General features: G+C 27.5%; 1 protein-coding gene across 2 annotated transcripts in view; it reads left to right on the plus strand.

The window, feature by feature from the left end:
* Positions 1 to 23,887, plus strand: part of LOC142319142 (uncharacterized) — a 150,103-nt gene that overhangs the window by 117,113 nt on the left and 9,103 nt on the right. For both annotated transcript variants that reach the window (XM_075356105.1, XM_075356104.1), the window contains 4 exons: positions 14,032 to 14,174; positions 20,559 to 20,757; positions 22,212 to 22,524; positions 23,022 to 23,164. In XM_075356105.1, coding sequence (XP_075212220.1) covers positions 14,032 to 14,174; positions 20,559 to 20,757; positions 22,212 to 22,524; positions 23,022 to 23,164 — 798 coding nt within the window. The remainder of the gene's footprint in view (positions 1 to 14,031; positions 14,175 to 20,558; positions 20,758 to 22,211; positions 22,525 to 23,021; positions 23,165 to 23,887) is intronic.

A 23,887-nucleotide genomic window follows, 5' to 3' on the forward strand; every position in this document is an offset into this window, starting at 1 on the left:
TATATTTTCTACCTTATCGTTTTTACTCAGACCTCTTGCCATGTACTCCTCAAAAATCTTCTTTACCTCCTCTTCATCAAGCTTCTCTAAATTCCACCGATTCATCTGACACCTTTTCTTCAAGTTTTTAAACCCTAATCTACATTTTATTATCACTAAATTATGGTCGCTATCAATATCTGCTCCAGGATATGCTTTGCAGTCGACGAATTGATTTCTAAATCTTTGTTTAACCGTGATATAATCTATCTGATACCTTGCAGTATCACCTGGCTTTTTCTACGTGTGTCTTTTATGATTTTTAAACTGGGTGTTGGCAATTACTAAATTATACTTTGTGCAAAACTCAATAAGTTGGTCCCCTCTTTCATTCCTTTTACCCAGCCTGTATTACCTGTATTGCCTGTATTGTGTACCCACAATATTTCCTTCCTTGCGTTTTCCAATGCTAGCCTTCCAATCTCCAACTATTATTAAATTTTTATCCCCTTTTATGTGTTTAATTGCTTCATCAATTTCTTTGTATACACACTCTACCTCATCATCTTCATGGTCACTTTTAGGCATATTAACAATCATTATCAGCATAGGTTTTGATTTTAACCTTATTACAGTGATTCTATCACTAAGCTTTTTGAAATACTCTACTCTCTTCCCTATTTCTTGTTCATTATGAAACCTACTACTGACTATCCTGTATTTGACGCTGAGTTCATTTTTCTAAAATCACTTGATAAAAATTCGTCCTCCTGTTCCCACCAAACCTCGCTAATTCCTACTGCATCTACATTTCCCTCTTTAAATTTTCTAACTTACTAATCTTTTTTAGACTTCTAAAATTCCATGCTCCGACTCGTTGAATGTTATTTTTTTAATTTTCTGGTGACCCCTCCAAAATAGTTGTTGCATGAAAATGCAGAAAACTACATTTTCATGGGGAAAAAAGCTATAGTTTTCCATTACCTTCAGCCGCACAGTACTCAGAAGATTGAGTGATGTTAATGTGGCTTTTTAAGTCCTGACCTATGCCCTTAACAACTAGTGAAAGAGCTGCTGCCCTCTTTCAGCAATCATTCATTAGTCTGGCTCTCTACAGGTACCTCTCTGATAAGGTTGCACCTTTGGTCCAGCTACTCTATATCACTGAGCTCTCAAGCCCCCTCACCATCGGCAAGATCTCATGATTCATAGACGGAGCTAAGACACCTAACAAATATTTTCACTACTTATAATTATATTAGTAGGAACTGTCACAGTGATCTGTTATAACAATTTATCTCAAATTCTATAAGACTCAATTTGACCCAGTTATACGAATAAATGAATATTACTGCTCTAAACAGAATCTACTAAGTACAGATTACTTACTTTTATCAGTAATTAAAATAATTAAGACTTTTTTTGATTGTTAGGAGTTTAGTTGATGACACTATACCAGACAGGCAATCAAAATAATTGTTATCCCCTTAATTGTATTTAAAGCCAATAAAATCAAAAAATGATATTTAAAAAAAATGTTCATTTTAAGCATGATATCACACAAGTTATATTAGTTTTAAGTGCAGTTGTATTAACCTAAAACTGCTATAGTAAAATAAACAGACAGTGCTTGTTTATAATGATCTGTCTTCAAAACCACTGGGTGATTATTACATTTGACTTTTTTCTGTTGTATTTATGTTTATTTAATTTCTATAAGACAGCCTACTTTTTTTATTCCAGTATAGGTATAATAATTTTTTCAGAAGAAAGAAACCATTTTTCCACTCAGTGGCTTCTATTATATACAATATAATAAAAATGGTACTCTATTCATTCTCAGACTTAACTTTGTCATCATGAATCGCATTGTATATTCCACTGGGTCATCATATATTTCCAACTACGCTGGTCATGATTACGCTTGTCATTTCTCTGTGATTATCAAGATAAGATTTACGCATCAACATACACAAATTTTGAATAAAAAACGTTTTAATTTTAAGGGCTTTTTAATCTATAGGAAAACTTTAGGAAAATTCTATTTATAAAAAAGTATCCCTAAAAAAAAATTAATTTAAAAGAAAATTGTATAAAAATACTGAAAAAAAATGTGTAACTTTAATGAAAGTAACGAAAAAATAGTTCTTATTTTGGGTCCGTAAATAATGTAGGTGCCAAAACTACTTTAATTTTAACAGTTATTTAAGTGATGAAGAAAAATAAAAAAATGTTTAATCAGAAAAATTAAAAGAGAGCAAAAAAACAGAATATATATTTTTTATAATTGGAGAGTAAATTTTAAGAGAAGTTTTTCTAAAAAATACTCTTAAATAGGTTAAGCTTAACAAATTTGCTTAAGTAAAGTTTTCTCTAAATCTAACAACCCCTTCGATAAAGCAAAAATAAGAAAATGAAAACTTATTTCTATAAAAACTTTTCTATATTTTGGGGTTTATAATTTTAACAAATTGTTGACATTTTTTGATACTATATGTAAATGAAGTATAAACTTCCAAAAAATTTTGTAAAAATATTTAAATTTTAAATTTAAAAATATATAAATTTTATTTAAAATATTTAAAAATATTTAAAGAGAAATAGAGCAAAAGAACAAAAAACATGTATTTCAATTTTAAGAGGTGCAGGTTGATTTTTTGAAAAAACGTTTTTTTGGCTTATTTATATATGTATAGTAGATAACAAATTTGCTTTAGAAACAAGTTTTCTCTAAAATGCCTCTGAAGAAAATAAAAATCAGTTTTTTCGCGATAACCCCTCCAACTCCTTAACGAATTTTGAAAAAAGAATATGATCAATGTCCCATATACAGAAATATTTAACCCAAATTTAAAGAAAATCGGCTCGGTCAATCCTGAAATATATAGCCAAAAGTAGTACGACACACATACATAGGATTTTTTTGTTTAGATGAACTAGTTGCCCTAAAGCGTAAAGTTTGAAAAAAAACCGATACCCCATTTTTGATATGATCACCATATTTTCACCTTTCATATAGCTATTCTAGCTATATTCGCCGAGAAAGTAAAAAGTTAATGGGAATGCAATAGACTTTGGCCAGCTATTATGTGCTTGCAACATACAGTCAAGCCTAGACTAGCGACAGAATTTAAATACGAGTAAAACTTTGTTCTTATATAAAATCTCAAAAGTGATGCAGTTTTATTTTCATTTTCAAATTTTAAACTTTGAAAATGAAAATAAAACTGCATCACTTCAATGAATCACTAAGCGTCATATTTGTGGCGAATTCCGAAACTCAAAATCATGCAAATTAAATGTTCCATTTAAGTCACAAGAACAATTTGGGAACTCAAAACGAGAATAAGAATATTATAAAATTACAAAATCTGGCAGTAAGATTATTTTTGGTTTCAAATATATTAATTTTTAACGAAGTTATAGTTTATCTTCAACTTGAAATAGGAAAATTACATAGAAAAATCGAAAATAGATATGTTGCAATACAAAATACAAAGAATAATAACAAATTGATGATAAATATCCTTTTTACCTTGATAATGGATTTAAAATATATAATCAAATACTTTATTTCTAAGTTTTCTAATCTAGTGAAAGGAAACTTTTTTTTAATGAATTATTGAAATTTTATTAACCTTTCGTTTCCATAAATCGCTTTACATTTATTATTTTATTTTCAGCTTATTATATACACATAAATGAAATATCTTCAATTTTTATGAACAATATGTACTTAAAAATGAAAAAAGTTATATAAATATATTAGCAGACCCGGCAATGCTTTGCTATTGCTAGATTTGAGTAAATATATAGATTAAATGAACACAATTGAAAGTTTGATAAAACATTAACAAAATGAACTGTACAGAACTTAAAAAATTTAACCTTTCACTTTCTCCCTTTTCCCTTTCCCCGTTTTCCTTTCCCTATTTTACAATATTCCCTTTCCCTTTTAACCATTTCCCCTTTTCGTTTCCTAGTTTTCCGTTTTTCCTCCCCTTTCCCTTTCAATCCCCCATTTTTCTTTCTTTTATTTCCCTTTCCTCTTTCCCCACTTTTTCTCGATTTGGAATCGTAACATATTTAGTATAGCGTGTGTTGCTTTTACCCTCCGATAGCGCTATTTTTCAAAAAAAGAATGTTTTTACCTGTCACAGGTATGACATCTTAAGTATATAAATAATAGAAACAAAAAAATATGCGCGTATTCGAATAAAATGTTGTGTCAAAATTTCAAAGCAATCTGTGAAGAACTTTCGGAGATTTAAGATTTTGAACAAACGAACATTTACATTTTTATTTATTACAGATTAAAAGAAATAAATAGCAATTTTTTATTCCCTATTGTAGAACACAACAGGAATCTTATTACAATAGAATCTTGTTATCTTATAGCAAGATTCTGACTTTTAAGAAAAGATTTTTATTAAAATCTTAATCAAAAATATTAAAACCTTAATATAAAAAGAAAGAATTTTTTAATAACAAAAAAAAACCTTGATGGCCTACAAATTTTAATGATATTTTTCTGTGATTTAAAAAATAAAAACATATTGGTTTAATAGATAATACGTCTTCTGTGGATAAACATGAATTGAATTTGTAATAATAAAAGTATTTTGTTCTACTTTTCATTAATACCCGTTATCTTTCAATTTATTCAAAAATAACTCTTGGAACTGATTAATCAAGTCACAGTCCATTTATTACATGATCACAGTATCCTTCTATAAAGATGAAAAGAATTTCACCAAAAGAAAATTATATTTAAAACATCAAAATTTTATTATTAAAATTTGTTATTATTTTTCTTAAACTAATATAAGAGTAGGTGTTAATTGTTTTCTAATAAAAAAAATTTGAAAAAAGATGGTATGTTGTTAATACGCTAAAAGCAAAAACTTCACACTTGAATGAAATAAGCATTTTTTTAATTTAAGTGTGTTATAAAAGTTAAATGTAAATTGATTCTAAGATTAATTTCATTTCCCCCCCCCCCCCCGTTTAACTCCCCCTCAATCTCTCTCTCTCTCTCTCACATTATCTCTCTCACTGTACATTTTCTTTTTTGTGCAATTAACATGAAAATAAAACCAACATACTTTACATGTCTTTAATTTAAAATAATAATTATAAAGATTCCACACTATTTTTCAAACATTTTTACACAATTCCAAAAAGATTCCTTTATGTTTTATTTAATTATTTACTTTTTCTCGTATTATTTTTAGCATAAGAAATAAATATTATGTTACTATGATGGCGTATTTTGTAACATTTGAATATTGTGATGTTTATCTTTACTTCCGTAAACAAGGAAATTATCATAACATAAAAAATAAAGTACAATTAAAGTATAACAAGGAACTAATATATGTATAAAAAGCAAATAAAAAGTTATGTAGTTATTGCAAACTTACATCCCTCTCTAACGTTTTTTTATAATTGAGACAACTGGATGCGGTTTGCGGTATTCTTCCTTGTACCGAGGGGCTATTTCATTGAATATATATTTCATTCGTTTTGATTTTTGTGCGGTGAGGGATGGGTCACAACTCAAAAACGTCAAATGGGACCGATGATCACTTGATTTATCAATTTAAAGAGCTCGATGAGATTAGAGAAATCATACAATTAAAACTAGATTCTGATCGCCCGATTCAAAATGGCGGCCAACGATTTGTTTGTTTCAGGTAACTAGAACTACGGTTGTAACCCACCGGGTTGGTCTAGTAGTGAACGCGTCTTCGGAAATCAGCTGATTTCGAGTCGAGAGTTCCAACATTCAAGTCCTAGTAAAGGCAGTTACTTTTATACGGATTTGAATGCTAGATCGTAGATACCGATGTTCTTTGGTGGTTGGGTTTCAATTAACCATACATCTCAGAAACGGTCGACCTGACTATACAAGAGTACATTTCATTTACACTCATACATATCATCCTCATTCATCCTCTGGAGTAATACCTGACGGTAATTCCCGGAGGCTAAACAGGAAAAAGGAAGAACTATGGTTGTATGCTCCCCTTTAATGTTTTTTATTTGAGATATCCCGATTCTCTATTTGGAAATCTCAGTAAGTCCCAGTTTAGAGTATTCGGTCTTCAGAGGAGGGCGGGGGCAGGGACAGCTTAAAAACTTTAAATGGGACGTATGATCATGTGATAAGTTGTTTTAAAGGTCGCTGCAAGACAAGCAAACGGTATAAAAAAGATTAAATTCTGACTATTTAAACCAAAATGGCGTCAACAGACGTCATTACGTTAATTAAAAATTGAAAAAATTAATTATTAGAATTTTTTAAATACTTCTTTTAATTAAACTTACACTCTTGAAGAATTTTATTTAAGTAAATAATAGTTTACAATTTAACTCAAAAATAAATTTTCTCAAAATTTTGTAAACATAACTCCGCTTTATAGTATACTCTCTGTACATGGGTGCATGCTTATCTTACCATTTTTAAAAAAATTTGGTTCGAAATCCCCCTTCCCAAAAAATCTAAAAAACTATCTTTTTAGCACATTTTTTAAGCGAAATGTTTTGTAATGTTTTCCTAGGTATAGTAGTAGTGTAAGCGACCAATAAAACTACTTCGAAACAATATTGGTGGTGAGGGAGCCGATCAAAATTTAAAAATATATTTTTTTTAACTTTTTGGTTTATTTAAATTTTTAATGATATTAAATTTTTATGTTATTAGAAATTTAAATAATAAACTTTAAAAATGTTATAACAAGATTTCGTCATAATTCACTCCCACTCCCAAAAAAGAAATCGTAGGTTACTTTGTACTTGTTGCACACTTTTTTAATGGAATTTTTAACTTTTTTTGTTTCTTCCATTTAACATATTAAACGTAGAAAAATAAAAAAAAAATCTGAAAGGTGATTTTGGAAGGGAGGAGCAGAAAAAAATTTAAAAATATCCATTTTTTTTAATCTTTAAAACTTTTTTTGGTTTATTTAAACATATAATAATAATTTTACAATAAAGCTTTATTATAAATTACTCTCAGCCCAAAAAGGAAATCTTAGGTAACTATTTTCATGTATAATTTATTTTTCTATTATATAAGAATAAATAACCAATGCTAGGAAAGTATTACAACACTTTTTAGTCAACTTTTTAATTATTAATATTATGATCCGAAATTCGCTTTAATACAACCACAAACTTGTTATTAGTGCTTTTAACCCAAAACGTTTTTGTATATAGACCGTTTTTTATCCTCAATGTTTAATCGTACCACCTTTCAAAAAACTATGGCTGACTTTATCCCATTCACAATTCAACTATTGTTATTATTCAGTCAGTTCCTATAATTTAACCCTAACGACGACCAAATTAAGTTATTTGTTTTGAAATTCGAGTTCAATAAAAGTTGAATATAACTTTCCGTAGATTTAAATCTGAGTTCTGCAGTATCACAGAACTTCTGTAATTTCAGCAGACCGATGATTATGCTAATCAATAACAAATAGATTGATGAATTTATCTATTTATTTCATTATTCACCTGAAATGAGTTCATTATCACTTATGCAATAGTTATAAGTATTACGATTACATTTTTTTATTAATTATTTTATCTAATTTGTTATTATTAGTTTTAAAGAAACATATATTGGAAGAATTAACTGATTGCAAACGAACATGAAGTATTAACTGAATTTTCCCGAATTATTCAAACCATAATAGCTTGAGCGCTTCGTTATATCCTTATTACAGAAACATAGTATTCTGACATTTCTATTATTAGCATAAATACTTTAATAGTTTTGATTCTCATCCCACATGAAAACAACATTGCATTCTCCGGCATGAAATGTAATATTTCCTCCTTCGTAAAAAAGAATGAAAGAGTGATGATCATACTTCTACTCCCACATTATAATATTTTTGCATCCGCTTGAATGTAAATTTTAAGCATTTTACATTGAAAAAATAAATTTATTACGAAATAATGTACGCAAAAATTCAATTTTCCACTTCCCCAGATACGTATTTATCTTAACTATGAAAAAGTCCTAAAAATATTTAAAAAATAACTCGCTTTACGACTTCATGCTACAGTTCTAACATTTTTTTGTGCAGATTAAATTTCTAAAATTTACATTTAGAATCCAACATCTAGTTATTGCACGACTACTTATGATTAACGGATTTTTAAATCTGTCGGATTTAGTCAAGCATCAGTATTGTTGAACTTCTATAAAATAATAGCCCTAAAAATTATTTCTGTAGCGTTGTGATTTTTTGGTTTTAAAATGTTTCCAAACTTCATTCCTTTGGGTGAACCTTAAAAGCAATATTTTAAAACAACTAAAGAACTGAATTTATATCTTGATTAAATTTATAGTTTATCTCCTACAAACTGTTGTAAGGTGTAAGTTTTTATTTATTTTTTGTTCTTTAAATTAATTCTTGACAGATTTCCCAAGTTGGGAAAATCGGCGTTGAAAGGCAAAAAGAATTTTCACAATAATTAGAATTGCTTACTGGAATAAAATTTAAAGTAACAAGAAATGATATTCTAGAACCAGAATAAAAACTATTAATTTTCAGTTAACCTTTCTTAAGTTCATTTGAGTGTATTCTCACTACTTTCCAAAATGACTGCAACTGTTATACAAACCTTATTAATTATCCACGATTATCAAATACGGGGTAATGACCAATTCTTTCTAGCAATGATAAACGTATATTATCAATTAAGTTTCTTTGTATATCCGTACAACTTTCTTAATACTGTATATAATCAACTCTTATATAAATTCTAGGTGGCATTAGTGTTACACTTTGTAAGAATTATAGTATTGTTAAAATGAATCGCCTTCTTATAAAATGATTTATCAGTTTGCTTGAAAATATTTTTGGAAACGTTATTTTCTTAGCAATAAGCTGTAACTCAAAACTGGTAATCGGCATAAATGCTGAATAAAAATAATTATATTCTATTAAAATAAAAATTAATGTATCAGATTTAAATTAATATTAAGAAATAAATTTAATTAACCCTTAATTTAATAAAAAGATTAATAATTGATAATTTATTAATAAATTTATTTATCTAAATAAGCCTTATTGAAATTTAAAAGTTTATAATAAATTTAATAATTCTGATATTTGAATTAAAAAATAATTCAAAAATTATATTCTCAATTTTTTTTCATGTAACCATTAGAATTAATTTCTTTAAAGATAAGATCCTTTAGTAACGAGAAATTTTATACTTATGCTGTGTTTGTTATACGTGCTTGCCACATAACAATTTTAGAAAAAATAATTTACAGTTTAAAATTCTTTCTACTAACACAAACTATTTTTTTTTACCACCAAAATACTCGTAATAATATAGATGGTAATAAAGTTAAATATTACACACTAGTCGAATTGAACGGACAAAAAATAAAATACATACTTTATGACAAAGGTAAAAGAAACATTTCCTTTATTATTCGTTTCAATCATGCAGCAGTTTAGATGTTAAAAGGTTCGTAGTTTTTCATGAACTATTCTAAAACCGTATCTATCGTTAGCGAAAAATTACAACTGTAACAAACAAGCAAAAGCCGATATGGACAAAAGCCGATAACCAATAGTAGGAAGAAAACTATGCGATTGAAAAAGCATAGTTTCTAATGTAACAGTTTGTATTACATTCGGCGCTGCAGACGACATTGACAGCGTGGGAGCTTTATTGTTGTATTGAACCACGGGCCCGTTACGTTTGTCACGGGAGTTTTTAATCACGCACTTCGCTTATAATCTCCTAGTACACTACTGCTATTATAGTATATGGTAGTATTGCCGCAGATCATTACTATAACTGTGCTTATGCTTTAATCACAAAAAAAAGAATATTACTTCCTAACTAGAGAAATTTTTTTTATATTGAAGCATCTAGTTTTATCGTTTTTTATATTGTTCGTAAAACATTTTTTACTCAGAGCAATACGTAATTATTATAAATTATATACAGATATTATCTAAAATGCATAAGTGTATCACATCACGTAACTCTTTCGTATTTCACTGAACAGATCGAAAGAAATCATGGTAGAACATTTATCAGAGCTGCACTGGGGTAGTCAACCCCATACACTCAAGACAATCGAATATTTACGTATTCGGTTATTATGCTTGTCTTGTTCAGTATTTCCGATTGTGAGAAGATTTTTTGCTGCCAGGAAAGAGAAGTTGATCCAACAGGTGGATTCTTGGCACGTTTTATTTAATTATGTCAACCATCGATAAAGTCTGTGATCGAGGAAGGTTTATGGACACCACTCCCACGATGACTGACTCATCAAAATCTAATCGTCTCCAGATATGTAAGAATACGCAAGAATTGCCACAAAATTGGCTACAGCCCAAAGAAAACTTCTCATTAAGCTGTAATTTTAAATATAATAACCGGAGATGTTTAAATAGCCATTGGAAAAACTACAGATAATCTAGAGAATTGGAGCCTCACAAATGATATCTTGTGTTGTGAAAGGGTACAAACTTATGATTACTTGCGTGTCTGTAATATGTGTTGTTTCCTGCATATTTGATAATTATATATATGCTAACGAAACCGTTCAGGCCTTTTCTGTGATCTGATGCGGTGGCCTGTAACTATTAATTTAATTTTGTATATAATATATTTTTATACTCATATATAGTTCGTATGGTTCCCAATCTGAAGAAGATAGAAAGCAGCATTACAGAATTAATTTTAATAAAACACGCTCACGCAGTCACACAAAAGAAAAATATATTTCTACATTGACGATTTGAAAATATTTAAAATGTTTTTGTCATCATTGCTATCGTCTTTGATAAATTAAATATAAAGATTGTAGCATAAAAATACAGACTGAAGTAATTCTGATACTCAAAATATTTTCTAAATAGAAATTACTAGGAGAACATAGTTTAATTGCTAAGTAAAAATAATATTATATATTCTTATATACCAGTGAGAGTGAGCTAATTCTTGGTAGATGGTAGTTTCTGTTTACTGTTTCTTATTTTTCTTTCAGGTTTCTTGCGAAGAGTTTTTTTTTTCATAAGGGCAGTATTTTTTTATAAAAATAAAATTTTCAGCTTAAATAAAACTATTTAATTTTTTAAAAATAAAACTAAAGTATGTTATTTAAAACTGAAATATATTATATAAAACTGTAATTTTAATTGTTGATGCGACTAAATAAAAATATATTTAAAAAACTGAGAAAATCCTAAAAATAAAACAAACTTTTCTAATTTATCAGTAAGTTTCAACTTATTGAATTCAGAGACAAAATAAATTTTAGTAAAGTGTTTAGTTGTCTTAACTTAGCACCGAATTCTTCAAAAGGTGGAAGGGAATTTAAAAAATAATTAGAGAGTAATTGTTATTTAGGATGCTTTTCAGTATTTTTATTTTTTTTGCTATAAAATGTTTAACTTATTTTAAGTAAATTTGTATATTCTTAAACATAAATGAAGGGATAAGTTAGAATTTTCAACATATTATGATACATAATTTTTAATAAAAATTTCCTTATTACGAATAATTAAGCATATTTAAAAGTTAGAATCTCTCTTCTTTTTCCACCTAATTCAACATAATAGGCTTATATTTTATTCAAGACTGTAAATGTAATATTTCTATTTTTTAAGTATTTTTTATTTTTAAATTAATTCTTTACATAAATTAACTAAGATTACGATTGCATTCGAATAAAAATTTTAATTTTATATATACATTACTGAAAAAGGAGTTATTTATTTTAAATGTTATTTATTTCTAATGTTAGTAAAAAAAAAACCTCAAACAATAAAAGCATCCGTTCCAGACATAAATAAATACTTAGCATAAATATTTAAATAAAATTATTTAACAATAAATAAAAAGATTAATAATTATAAACTAAGTCGTGCACAGATTTCCAGTATGTTAATAAGGTTGATGAGGAAACCTCTTACATTTATAAATATCTTGCCTAAAGGCAAGGCATTTCTGTATGAAAATTTAATACAACTTCTACACGTTTAAAATGCACAATAAAAAAAGTTAATTTTATTTATTCCTATTTTGAAAATTAAAAAAATCCTTCAATAAAAAATAATTACTCTAAATACACTGAAAAAAATCAAAATAGGTACTAACAACATTGTAATTGATACGTATATTAATAAATACATATAATTCAATGTTACTGTTATTAAGCATATTCCATAGGGAGTAATTTCAAGCGTAAACGACTATTAGCTAATTTTTATGTTTATTACATATTTTTTGAAGGGTGTATCCTGTTGATTAATTTTACTTGTGTTGTTCTATTTTAGAATGAAGTTCTGTATATTTCAAGTTCCATCAAAATTGAAGCTGACACCATAATTACCCACCATACTTGTATTAATTTACTGTTTGAAAAATTATGTGTACTTTAGTATTAAATTTTTTGTATTTATTTCAAGAATATAGTTTTTAAATAATATCTTATATATAGACCCCAATCAATTTGTTTTTTCTTTAATCTTATTAAAATAAAATTCATAAAAAACACAGTTTATACCATAAATACATTTCAATACTTCTATTGAAAGAATAGATAAAATACTATAAAAGAATTGAAGGAGGAAAATTATTTCTAATAACAGAATAATCAAGGATGATAATTTCTGATTGGGTTATTTTAGCTATTTAGAAGCTGATAATTTCTATTGATGAATACAGAATAAAATTTTTAAACTTTTTTCAAGTTGAAATATATCCAGTGTTATAATTCCGAGGATTGAGAACAGGCTGGTTTGTTACTTATAGTAAAACTTTCAGATTTGACATCTTAATCACTGAAATTAGTTCCAAATTCTCTAAATTTTACAAAATCACTATTCTCTCAAATCATATTTATTTTTGATATTATTATTATTTTAATCATTAAACTATGGTTCTTTTTTATTAATATAATATCTATGACTATTTTGACCAAATGATATTCTTTTGTAAGTTTCTTATATACAATGTGGTTTTATAGAATCCTACAATTTTGTCCCCTCTGCAACACACTTTTTTAATTCAATTAGTATGAAGTGAGTCCAACATTGGATTCTAAAACATCATGAGATCTTTAGAATAGGAATGCAGCAAATGCTAAAAAAGATTTGCATCTAATTTTACAACATGAAGAATGACTGTTAAGACATCCTATAAGATTGTTGTCTTAGATATACAAATGATCATGTTCTATATCTTTAATAGTATTTTTAAGAACAGTTATAAACAACTCAGCTACTTTCAGGTAGAAAGAACTAGCTAAGTTTTTAGGATTTCCAAAATAGTCAATAACAGTTTCCAATTTCCAATTTGTTCTGTAACAGTTGTTTTGTTCCATTTTCATTAAACATGAGACTTTATTATAGAGAAAATGAACTTCCCTTGGATTGATGATTTTATTATACCATATAAAAAAGACCTAAATTTTCTAGGAAGTGTCCTCAAAATGTTGCCTACTCTTGATCTCTTTGATAATCATAAAATTCTGTTTTTACATTAAATAAATATATATCCAGATGCTTCGCTGCATCTTTTTAAAAATTAAAATCCTTTTTAGCTCCTAATAATAGGCATCCTGTTCTCTGAACAACATTCTTGACAAAAATGCCTAAATTGTCTATAAAAAACTTTTTTACTCGGTTCAAAATACATGAATTCTACAACCCAGTTTCCAAGGTAATCAATAAGCCATATCTGCTCCTTAGTATTTAATGGAAATGTCATGAGTTTGGGGGATAAAATGGAGAGGATTTAAGCCTTCTCACTAGTTTCGATGTCTCATGGAATATATTAGCTCATATTTGATCAATGAATCATTAATCCTCAAATTCACACATGTTTGCCATCTTTTACAAAGGAATAAATTTTATTACTCCAAAGTAGTTTATATTTGAGCATCCCAAATTTTTTCTCCAGTTTGGCTGGTAGATTTTATGGGCAACTCTGTATAAATAAACTTAAATTAAATTATATCATGTTATAAATTAATATAATATCTTTAAATACTGTTTTCAGAAGTATACCATTTAAGTGGAGACCCTGACTACAGATTTGTTACACTTAGGTGGGAATACCCACGCCATGTTCCCACATTGTATGGCTTTCAAGTACATTATTGTGAACTTCAAGCATGGGGCCCTAATAGATGTCGAACTAAGGTAATTATATTCATAAGTTGTTAAAATCCTACTAAGAATATATCAAGATTCAAGTTATAAATAATTATATTTCTAAAATACTATTATTTTATGAATATGAGCATTATGGTATATTAAAAACCAAGAGAAATGAAAGTTACCAATGTATCAGTAAAATTTATATCCACAGTTCAGTTTCATGATAGAATTTTTTTCTAATCTTTCCTGTTTTATAGATTTTAATGAATGTCATAGTAATTATTTAGAACTTTCAGCTTTTAGTAAAATAAACATATTCTTTGTACAATATTTTGTATGAAGAATATGAACAGCATACTCTTAATACAAAAATTATCTCTAAAGAATTTTTTTATTTTCATAAAGATCCATTGTACTATCAATTATTAAGTTAATTCTATATAACAAACATTATTTGTCATCAAAAACAGTTTATAACCATCAAATAACAGATGAGAGACCTTCCATCTGATTTATTTTTAGATATGAAGAAAATAAGAAACACACATCTGCGCTTTCAATTAATCTCTAATCAATAAAATCAAGAGAAATAACTGTTTAAAGAAATACCACACTTTTAGTTTCTGTTCTTAACGTTTTCTTCTAAGTATGTATAAGAATTAAATTCACTATTCTTATCAACTTGTAGTTTATGATAAATATTATTTTAAATGAGTATTACTTTAAATGAATATTATTTTAAATTTATGACTATAAGCCAGATAAAATCAGGGAGTACATTTAACTATCAGAAATAAGATAAATTCTCAAAAAATACTTCATACTGCCGAAATTAATCTGCAAATAGAGGTGCTCATGAATAGCATGCAGGTAATTATATCAGGTAATACAACCACTTCAACTACACAACTCTGATGCGGTACCACTATTTTTTTTCTTTTTTGACTAAAAAGCACTGTAAGCACTGACTAGTAAGCACACAGGAAATACAAAGCATAAAAAGTTCATTTATTAATCAGTTATTATGATACTGTAGTGATTAAAAATATTTTTGTGTAATAATAAATTGAGTACACCAAGTTAATTATTATATTCTATATTTTTAAATAATTTATTCATTTAATTAAATTATTTGTGTAGATAAAAGTATTTATTATTTAGTAACTTAATAAAATGTAGTACAATAGGTATTATTAATAACGAGATTACTAAGCTTTCTTATCAAGAATTAGTAATATATGCATAGTAATACATTAATAATGTATGTATTTATAAGTTATAAATAGTAGAATAAGTAAAATAAGTAAGTATATGGTTTACCACCCAATCAGTTTGGTAGCTTGTACCTCCAGATCAGTGGCGACTCTTAGCTAAAATTAATTGGGGTGCTGCTCCAGAAAACTTTTTTCTGGGCCTTTTCAAGGTCATAGTTAAAATTTTATGTAAAATAAAAGAACCGAAAAAAAATGAATCAGACAGAATTGCTAGAAGCAGGATAATAATCTAATTCTACACTTTATCACATTCAAAAATATGGTGCACAGTTTTTAAGCACATTGTGCTTAAAAACCGTATTTGGTTTAACCGAATAAATAATAAAATGTCAATACAGATAATATTTTTTAGTATTATTAGATAATAACTTAATAAAATGTCCACTTAAAAACAGTATAGTACAAAAGTGCTTAATTTAAATTTCTATATACATAGAAACAAATACATAATTAGTGTTTATTAATTACCTTCTTTTTCATCCTTCCAGCTTGTTTTTTCAACAGATTTGGCAATCAAAGAGCCCTTGCTTTTTGCCATCTTCTGATCACTACTGAAAAAACAACTAAACCACTTTCATATTCCTTCCACCAACTGAACTAGAAAAAGAAACGAATAAGGAATGTTCCATATGCACACGGAGTAAAAAAAACTACCTTCCACCATCACACCAGAGTCAACACTGCAGAAGCAACAGGGTTCTCTCTTCCTCACAGCCTCACGTGCAGCTTCCTATGGACATGCACACAACAGCCAAACACCACACCGCTGGAACTGTGAAGTGCATATATATTGTACAAGTAAAAAGAAAGAATTAAAGAAAAAGGACTAATTATATTAAATTATTGATAATATCAAGTGGAAATAGGGGGTGCTACAGTTCCACAATGCCTATACACAAGCCACCACTGCTCCAGACTTATCACTAGAATAACTCACACAAATATACTGAAATGCAGAGTCTAAATACTAAAGATCATTTCAGAAGAACAGAGGTGCAAGGGAAGCAGATTAACTTCTTAAATTACAATGGTCTTGTACTTACTTTTCAAGCTCCCTCATAGTAAAAAAAGGTTCTAAAATAAAAGTAAAAACTATTGAAATTTAGCCAAATGTTATTGTAAATCTAATTAATTTATTTGTTGGAACTTATAGGAATAGAAAAAACATTTTAAGGGAGTTGAAATATGGAAAATAGTTATTTACAATGCAACAGAATCAAAGCAAAAGACTGAAGAAGACCATAAAAGACAATCTCTAACGTATAAAGTTTGGATCAATGGTGTAATCTAACACTAATGATTTTCAACATGTTTATGGAAAATGGACGTACATGAAATACAATTTTGAGACTTTAATCACATTTAGTAAATGTAACATTAATTTATTAATAGTATTCTTATATCTGAAATGAAAAATGAGTTAGAAGAAACACTGAGAACATTGCTAATAATGAAATTTTAATTCATTTGAAAATAAAAAAATTAAACAAAAAAATGAAAATTTGCCAGGAAATAGAATAAAAATAGGTTAAATATTAAGGTAAAGATTGAAATATTAAGAAATTGAAGATCTTTTTTTATTTTACAGTAATAATACAAAGAATGAACACAGTAATATATCAAGAGCAAATTAGCATAAACATTCTTGTAGAGAAATCAAAATAAAAAATAATAAAAAACATTTAGCAATCAGGGAAGAAATAATTGGTATGGAATTGAATTTTTTCCTATAATCTTGAATTTCTGGAAATCCAGAGGAAAAAAAATTGAGCTTCTGAAATGTGTTGCTACAAAAAAATGTTAAAAATCACTTGAAGTGAAAAATACAAAATCAAAAAGTTTGAAATGAACTGAGGAAAAAATGTGTTGAAAACAAAATAAGATTAATAAACCACAAATTAAATAATCCAGGGTTAATTTTGTTAATGAAAAAATGTTTAGAATATAAAAATATTAATGGTAACAAAGATTAAAATGTGCAAAGTAAAAACTGTGGGTGCTAAATTATTTGTTTTAAGCATTTGGCATTTCTTGACAGAGATCTTAAAAGGTATCCCTTTCTAAGAATCAATCCTAAAACCAGGTAAATAAATGAGGATATAGCAAATATGCTGAATTAAAAGTTTAGCACAAATTACAAAAAGAAATGGGAAACATAAAAAATAATACTTAAAACAAAATTAAACATGATGGTTTTGTAATTATGAATTTTGGACAATGCATTCATGTTAATTTTATTGAGTATGGCCTGTCGGTATTAATGTATAGATTATTTATATAATAGTTTCCACTTACCAACAGTCTTTAATAGTAATGTTTGTTCGAGTGCTTTCGGATTATTAATCCATCTTCAGGAACAGTGATGTGAACATTATAATTATTTATCTCACATATCATTAATTATATTAAACTGAATTTTATACAAATATTAATATAACAATTGATCAAAGCGCTTTCAGATTAATAATCCAAAAGCACTCAAACGTTGCTATTAAAGATTGTTGGTATGTGGAAACTATTATATAAATAATTAATGCATTCATGATAAATTAACATTTGTTAATTTTCTTGACAAAGAAATTTTAATTGTTAAATTAACATTTAACAATTTTCTGACTTTCAAAGCATTATTTCTAACTGGATTTCATTTTTTCAACTAGACTACGGTCAGTGTTTTGAAGATGCTAAAACCAAATTATTGCAGTTCTCAGTTCAACCCTGTTCAGTAATTTACACATGTTACCTCACAGCAGTTTCTAAGCCCAATAACAATTAAGCACTTGGTCTTGTATTCCATCAGACCAACCATTAATAGCACAGTGTAATTTAAAAGTATATAAATTTAAATAAATATGTATAGAAATTACAGAAGAAAAAACTACATAAAACTTTATACAAAGTTCTGTAACCTTCAGTTTGAAAATCTCTGAGATAATTTCGGCAGATTTCAGCAGTCAACTAACCTTTAAGTCTAATCCTGATTAAGTTTTCAGCTAGTCTTGCATACTCTCCACTGTTATTTCATTAATCTTAGTCTCCTACTATTGTAATCGTGAACTTCTGAACTATTGTAATCACAAAAAAATTCTGATTTCAACAGAAATATCCATTTTGACCTTACCTGAATTTATTTTGACAAGTTTCGGCCTGACGTCTGTACGTATGTATGTATGTATCTCACATAACTCAAAAACGATTAGTTGTTGCAATTTTGGATTTAGGACTGTTGTACATCTACTTGTGCACTTCTCCTTTTGATTGCAATCAACATGCCAAAATTGTCCAAAAAAAATCCAAAGATTTGGATTTTACACGTTTTCTTAACTGCAGTAATAAGCCCTCATTGAGAGCTTTTCAACGATATATCATAAATGGTACTTATTTTCATTGATTCCAGAGTTATAGACAAATAAAATTTTAATTTATGAAATATTTGGATCTTACAAGGGAAAGGCACATCGGTTCGAATCCAACTTCATTTCTTTTTTTTACACTTTTCTTCTTTTTTTTTTTTTAATTTAAATATATTGGTTTATTAATAATTTTGTCAATGTAATGATTGTAAAAAAAAATTAAAATAATAATTCTATAATAACAATTAGAAAAATTTTTTTTAAAATCATTAGTTATTAGTGAAATAAAATTTTATATACTTTTCATTTTAAACAAATCTGTATATGTAATTTATTAGGCGTACAAGGAAGTCATATGGTGTCCACATCAGATTTTTGAAATATGTGTAAATATCCTCCATCTAATAGTAATGCATATATTTAAAGATGACAGAAAAAATTTAGCTTGGTAATAAACCAAACTAAATTTATTTAATACAGATTTTAAGTTATCATCATAAGATTCTCAGTCACTTTTATCTTCATTGAATAGTCATACGTTCTCATCCTGAAATCAGTCTAGAGTCATCATTTCAGGTTTTTTTATGTTCACATTTAAAAATGTAATAAAATATAGTGATTACAAAACTGTAATCTGACCTATAATATCATATGGAAGTGAAACACTCTTCAAACTAAAATCCAACATTTCCTACTCAGCAGAGATGCAAAGGATAAGAAGAATTATAAGAATATGCATAAATAAAAGACAACTTACTGATAGGGGAGAATGGAGACTCACACCAAACCAAGAGGTATATAAAGACGTAGAACCAGCTCTAGACTACTTTAGAAAGAAAAGAATCTCATTCTTTGGACACATAATAAGAACAGAACTGAACATGCTCATCAGGAAACCGGTCGAGAAATACTGGAAAATGTTCAAAACACCAACTTGGAAAACCAATTAAACAAGATATGCAAGAACTAGAAATCACAATAGAAGATTTACGAAACAAAACTGACAATATAAAAATAATAAAAGAAGCAAACTCCAGATTTAAAATTAAAGAAAAGAAAACAACAAAGAGGATAAGTTCAGAAGAACTCAGAAAAGCGAGATCTGACAGAATGAAGAAGTACTGGGAAGCAATCAAGAAGAAAAAAAAGAAAAGACGAACCACAGTTGACTAAAGTGGTCCACTGTGACCACAAAACCCTTAAAAAGGTAAATAAATAATAAGTGTTGAATTTGAATTTTACCTGTTGATTTAGTATGTAATTGCTGTGTGTTTAATGTTTGTGGATATTAAAGGTACTTCTCAACCATATTTTAAATATACATCTGTTTAAAAATGATAAGCAGTAATATCAACTAATACCAAGAAGAGAAGAACATAAACCAGTCACTGAAGACGTCTGATGGTAAAAGCAACACCAAGTATTGGACACTTGTTTAATATTTTTGTAAATAGTTTATTTTTAAATTACTTTTACAATTAATATTGTCATCTCTAAAGCATTTTTTCAATATTTAATAACATAGTTAAAAAATAATTGGTTAGAAAAAGATAATAAATTTAACTGCATAAATTATATGAATTATTTGGCCTAATTAAAACCAGACTATATCACATACCTGTATAATTAACCATTCATTACCTCTATAATTAAGCAGATTTTTTGTTGTTCTATTTCAAATTATTGATTTTTATTGAAGCTATAATGAATGTCGAAGTAGCTATATTTATAACTGTATTTAACGTACCATCACTAATTAATGGTATGCCATAAAATTATAATTTTTTTATTGTTTATAGGTAGTAGATGCCTCAGCAGGAATGCATGAGACATTAAACAGTTCACCATTTTATATGTATTCTGTTATTATCAATGGTTTACGCATGGCAACAAATTATACATTTGAAGTCCAACCAATAGAAGCAAGGAGAACAAGATATTTTATGGATACTAGGTTAAACAATCTTAGTAAAAAAATCATCATACCAACAAAAGGGTGTAAGTATAATGCAAATAACTTATATTAAACTGAAATATATATATATATTTTTATATATATTTATATATTTGAATTATATGTAAATATGTGATAGATAATAATTTATTTCTCCTAAATATTTTATGGATTACTGAACATGTTAGTCATGAACTTACTAACAATATTTATACGAGAATTCAGAATATTCTAAACTTTTTCATGAATTTTGAGGACAGTGGAGCTTAACCATTTATAAGTAGTTTACAGACTCAATGTAAAGCAGTACTGTAATGACTATATAATATTTTACAATTAATAACTGGTATGATCACTTTTTTTACAAATTTTGGTAGATGATAGCTAACTTAACGAATAAAAAAAAAAAATAGCTTTGTATTGATCAAACTCATGTCAATAAGGAAGGTATTGTTGATGTAAACTAAATTAATTGAAATCATATAACCCAAAAGTTACACCAGTGCAAAATATGGGTGTTCACGCAGTGAAAAAATTTGCAATCCAAGAATATGATGAAAATCTAATCAGGACCAACTTGCTCAAGAACTTACTTTACCAACTCCTTTCAAAAATCATGTATAACTAAATTAATAATTCATTACATTTATTAATAGCAAATTATTAAAATATGGTATGTATGTACCATACATACAGCTCTCTCAAGCTACAACAGAGAATATACATATATGTTTAGCAAAGTCTATTCAATACAGTAAATATTTTCAGCTAATGTGAAAAAGAAGACATCCTTTATCGAACACTACTTCCACAATTCATGCACACAACATTCATGACTGTCAATTGAACAGACACTTGGATCTAAATGCACTGATATTTTGATTTAAAGTAATCAACATGATATTTAGCTGAAAGGATCCCAGCCAAACCTTTGTCTCCTTATCATATTAGTTGAGACGCTATAAACAGAATTCCAGATATGCATGATTGTTCTTTAATTATACTTTAAATCCAAATTTACACAAGATTCTATAAATTATTTAAATCATTTACTATTTAGGTAAATTGTTTAATGAAGTGATTTAGTAGAAAAATTACACTATCATAATGTTTTATCCTTAATTTTTTTATGTTCTAAAATAAAGAGTCATAATTAAAACAATAAACTGCAATACACAATCTACAATAAACTGTGAACCTGGCAGTTTCACAGCTCTTAGAATGTCTCAGGAAAAAGTATCTTGGAAGACAAAAAGCATATGAAGTAAGGATAAATATGTCTAAAGTAAAAAATACATTTAATAAACCAGATCATTAAATAAATGACAAAATTAACATTGGGTATAACTTCCTTGGAATCTACATACATGGTAAGCACTAATTACTACTGGTAAGTAGTGCCAATTTACCAGTAACATAAAACTAGGCAAGTAAAAAATGTAGTAATTAAATACATGACTAGTAATTAAATACATGAAGTAATATAGATGTTGTATAGTTTCAGCACGAGCTAGTCTTTGTCTACCAGATGTAAGTGAAGTTGAAGTATCAACTGGGCCTTATTTTGGAGGGCGAATTGCTGTAGAAACCGGTGGAGAAGGAGAAAACTGTGCAGTATCTGGAGATGGTTCTAGTCCAAGAGAAGTCTATACATTACGGATTCAACATAAACTATGTGGTAGTCAAGTAAATCGTACTGCAGTTGCAACTTTTATACTTGTACAGGAAAATCTACCAATTCTCACCCATAGCACCCGTCGGTTCCTTGTTCTTTGTACTTTTCAGCCAGAAACATTAACTGTCAGAGCAGGGTAAGTTAATTAAAATTTTAAAAATCTCTAATAAAAACTTGCTGCAAGCAAATTACCACAGTAAATAGCAGATACATATTTAATTCTTATATACTGAATTAAATTTACAATAATTTAATATAATTGAATAAAATCAAAAAAAAAAAAAAATTAGAAATGTTTAAATATACAATATATAAATATATAAGAAAAATGTATAAATTTGATCTTGTTTTATTTTGAATTTGTATAACAAATTAAATGATTTTTAAATTTTCATTATTACTCATTGATTATTTAAAACGTTAATTTTACAGTATGAGCTAACAGTTCTAGTTTTTTTATAGCTTAGAACTGTACTAATTAAACTTATTTATCTAAACTTCTTTGAATTTACATCTTTGATTTACATTAAGTTTATATAAAAATTTGTTATACATGTGAATGTGCATATGTAAGTACCTATTCACAGGTTTTACACAGTTCATGTTAATGTATGATGATATTTTTTTTAATAGATTGAATCTCCCTTCAACAAGTAGTGGAAATGATTTAATGCCTAGTAGTGAAACACCTTCAATGAATGAAGTCACTGGAAATGAAGTTCAAGCTTCACCATTGCAGTTGCTTCAAGATGACTTTGCTGGTCGAGCATTAAATGGTAAAACTTTTTTTTAACTTTATAAGTCTAAGATCTACCATATCTTCCATTAAAAAAGTCTCATTAAAAAAATCTAGAAATCTATAACTATGCAAATTACTTTAATGAATAAATTAACCTAGATTATAGAAATTCCTGGAAACAAAAAATTTACTTAACTATACTAAAGAACTACTAATTATACTTGATTCACTTTAAGATCTGTCCTGTTGTAAATAAACTGCATGGCACTGTTGTAATAAACTGTTTCAAAAGTTACACGTACAAATTATATTTTGATGATTTATGTTTGATTTATGATCTGATTTCTATTTGATGTTTTCATTTGGTGCTGACTGAGTAGAGTTATTTACAAATGAATTTACATGGCAGCTGTATTTAAAGTTGTATCACTGTTGATAAAAACACGACTGACAATAAGTATTATATAAATACTGACTAACAAATTGAGTCGCCCGGTGCATTACTGTACTAACATAAATCAAACACACTGCAGTAAAATCTTATTACAAGCAATAGCTAGGATAGCTCTTACACTGAACACAGTGGAGTGAATTTTTATTCACACTGTACTAGATAATTATCCTGTGCATTATGTTTTATAACTAAGACTCAAAGATTTACTTCTGTCAAAGTTCTTGATCTTAATTCACTGATTTATACCCAACTTAAACTGGTTATTTCCTGGATCCATAGTAAAAGCAAAGACAGACTTACTCAAGA

The sequence above is a fragment of the Lycorma delicatula genome, chromosome 2 (genome assembly GCF_047948215.1).
Source record: "Lycorma delicatula isolate Av1 chromosome 2, ASM4794821v1, whole genome shotgun sequence".
Lineage (NCBI taxonomy): Eukaryota > Metazoa > Arthropoda > Insecta > Hemiptera > Fulgoridae > Lycorma > Lycorma delicatula.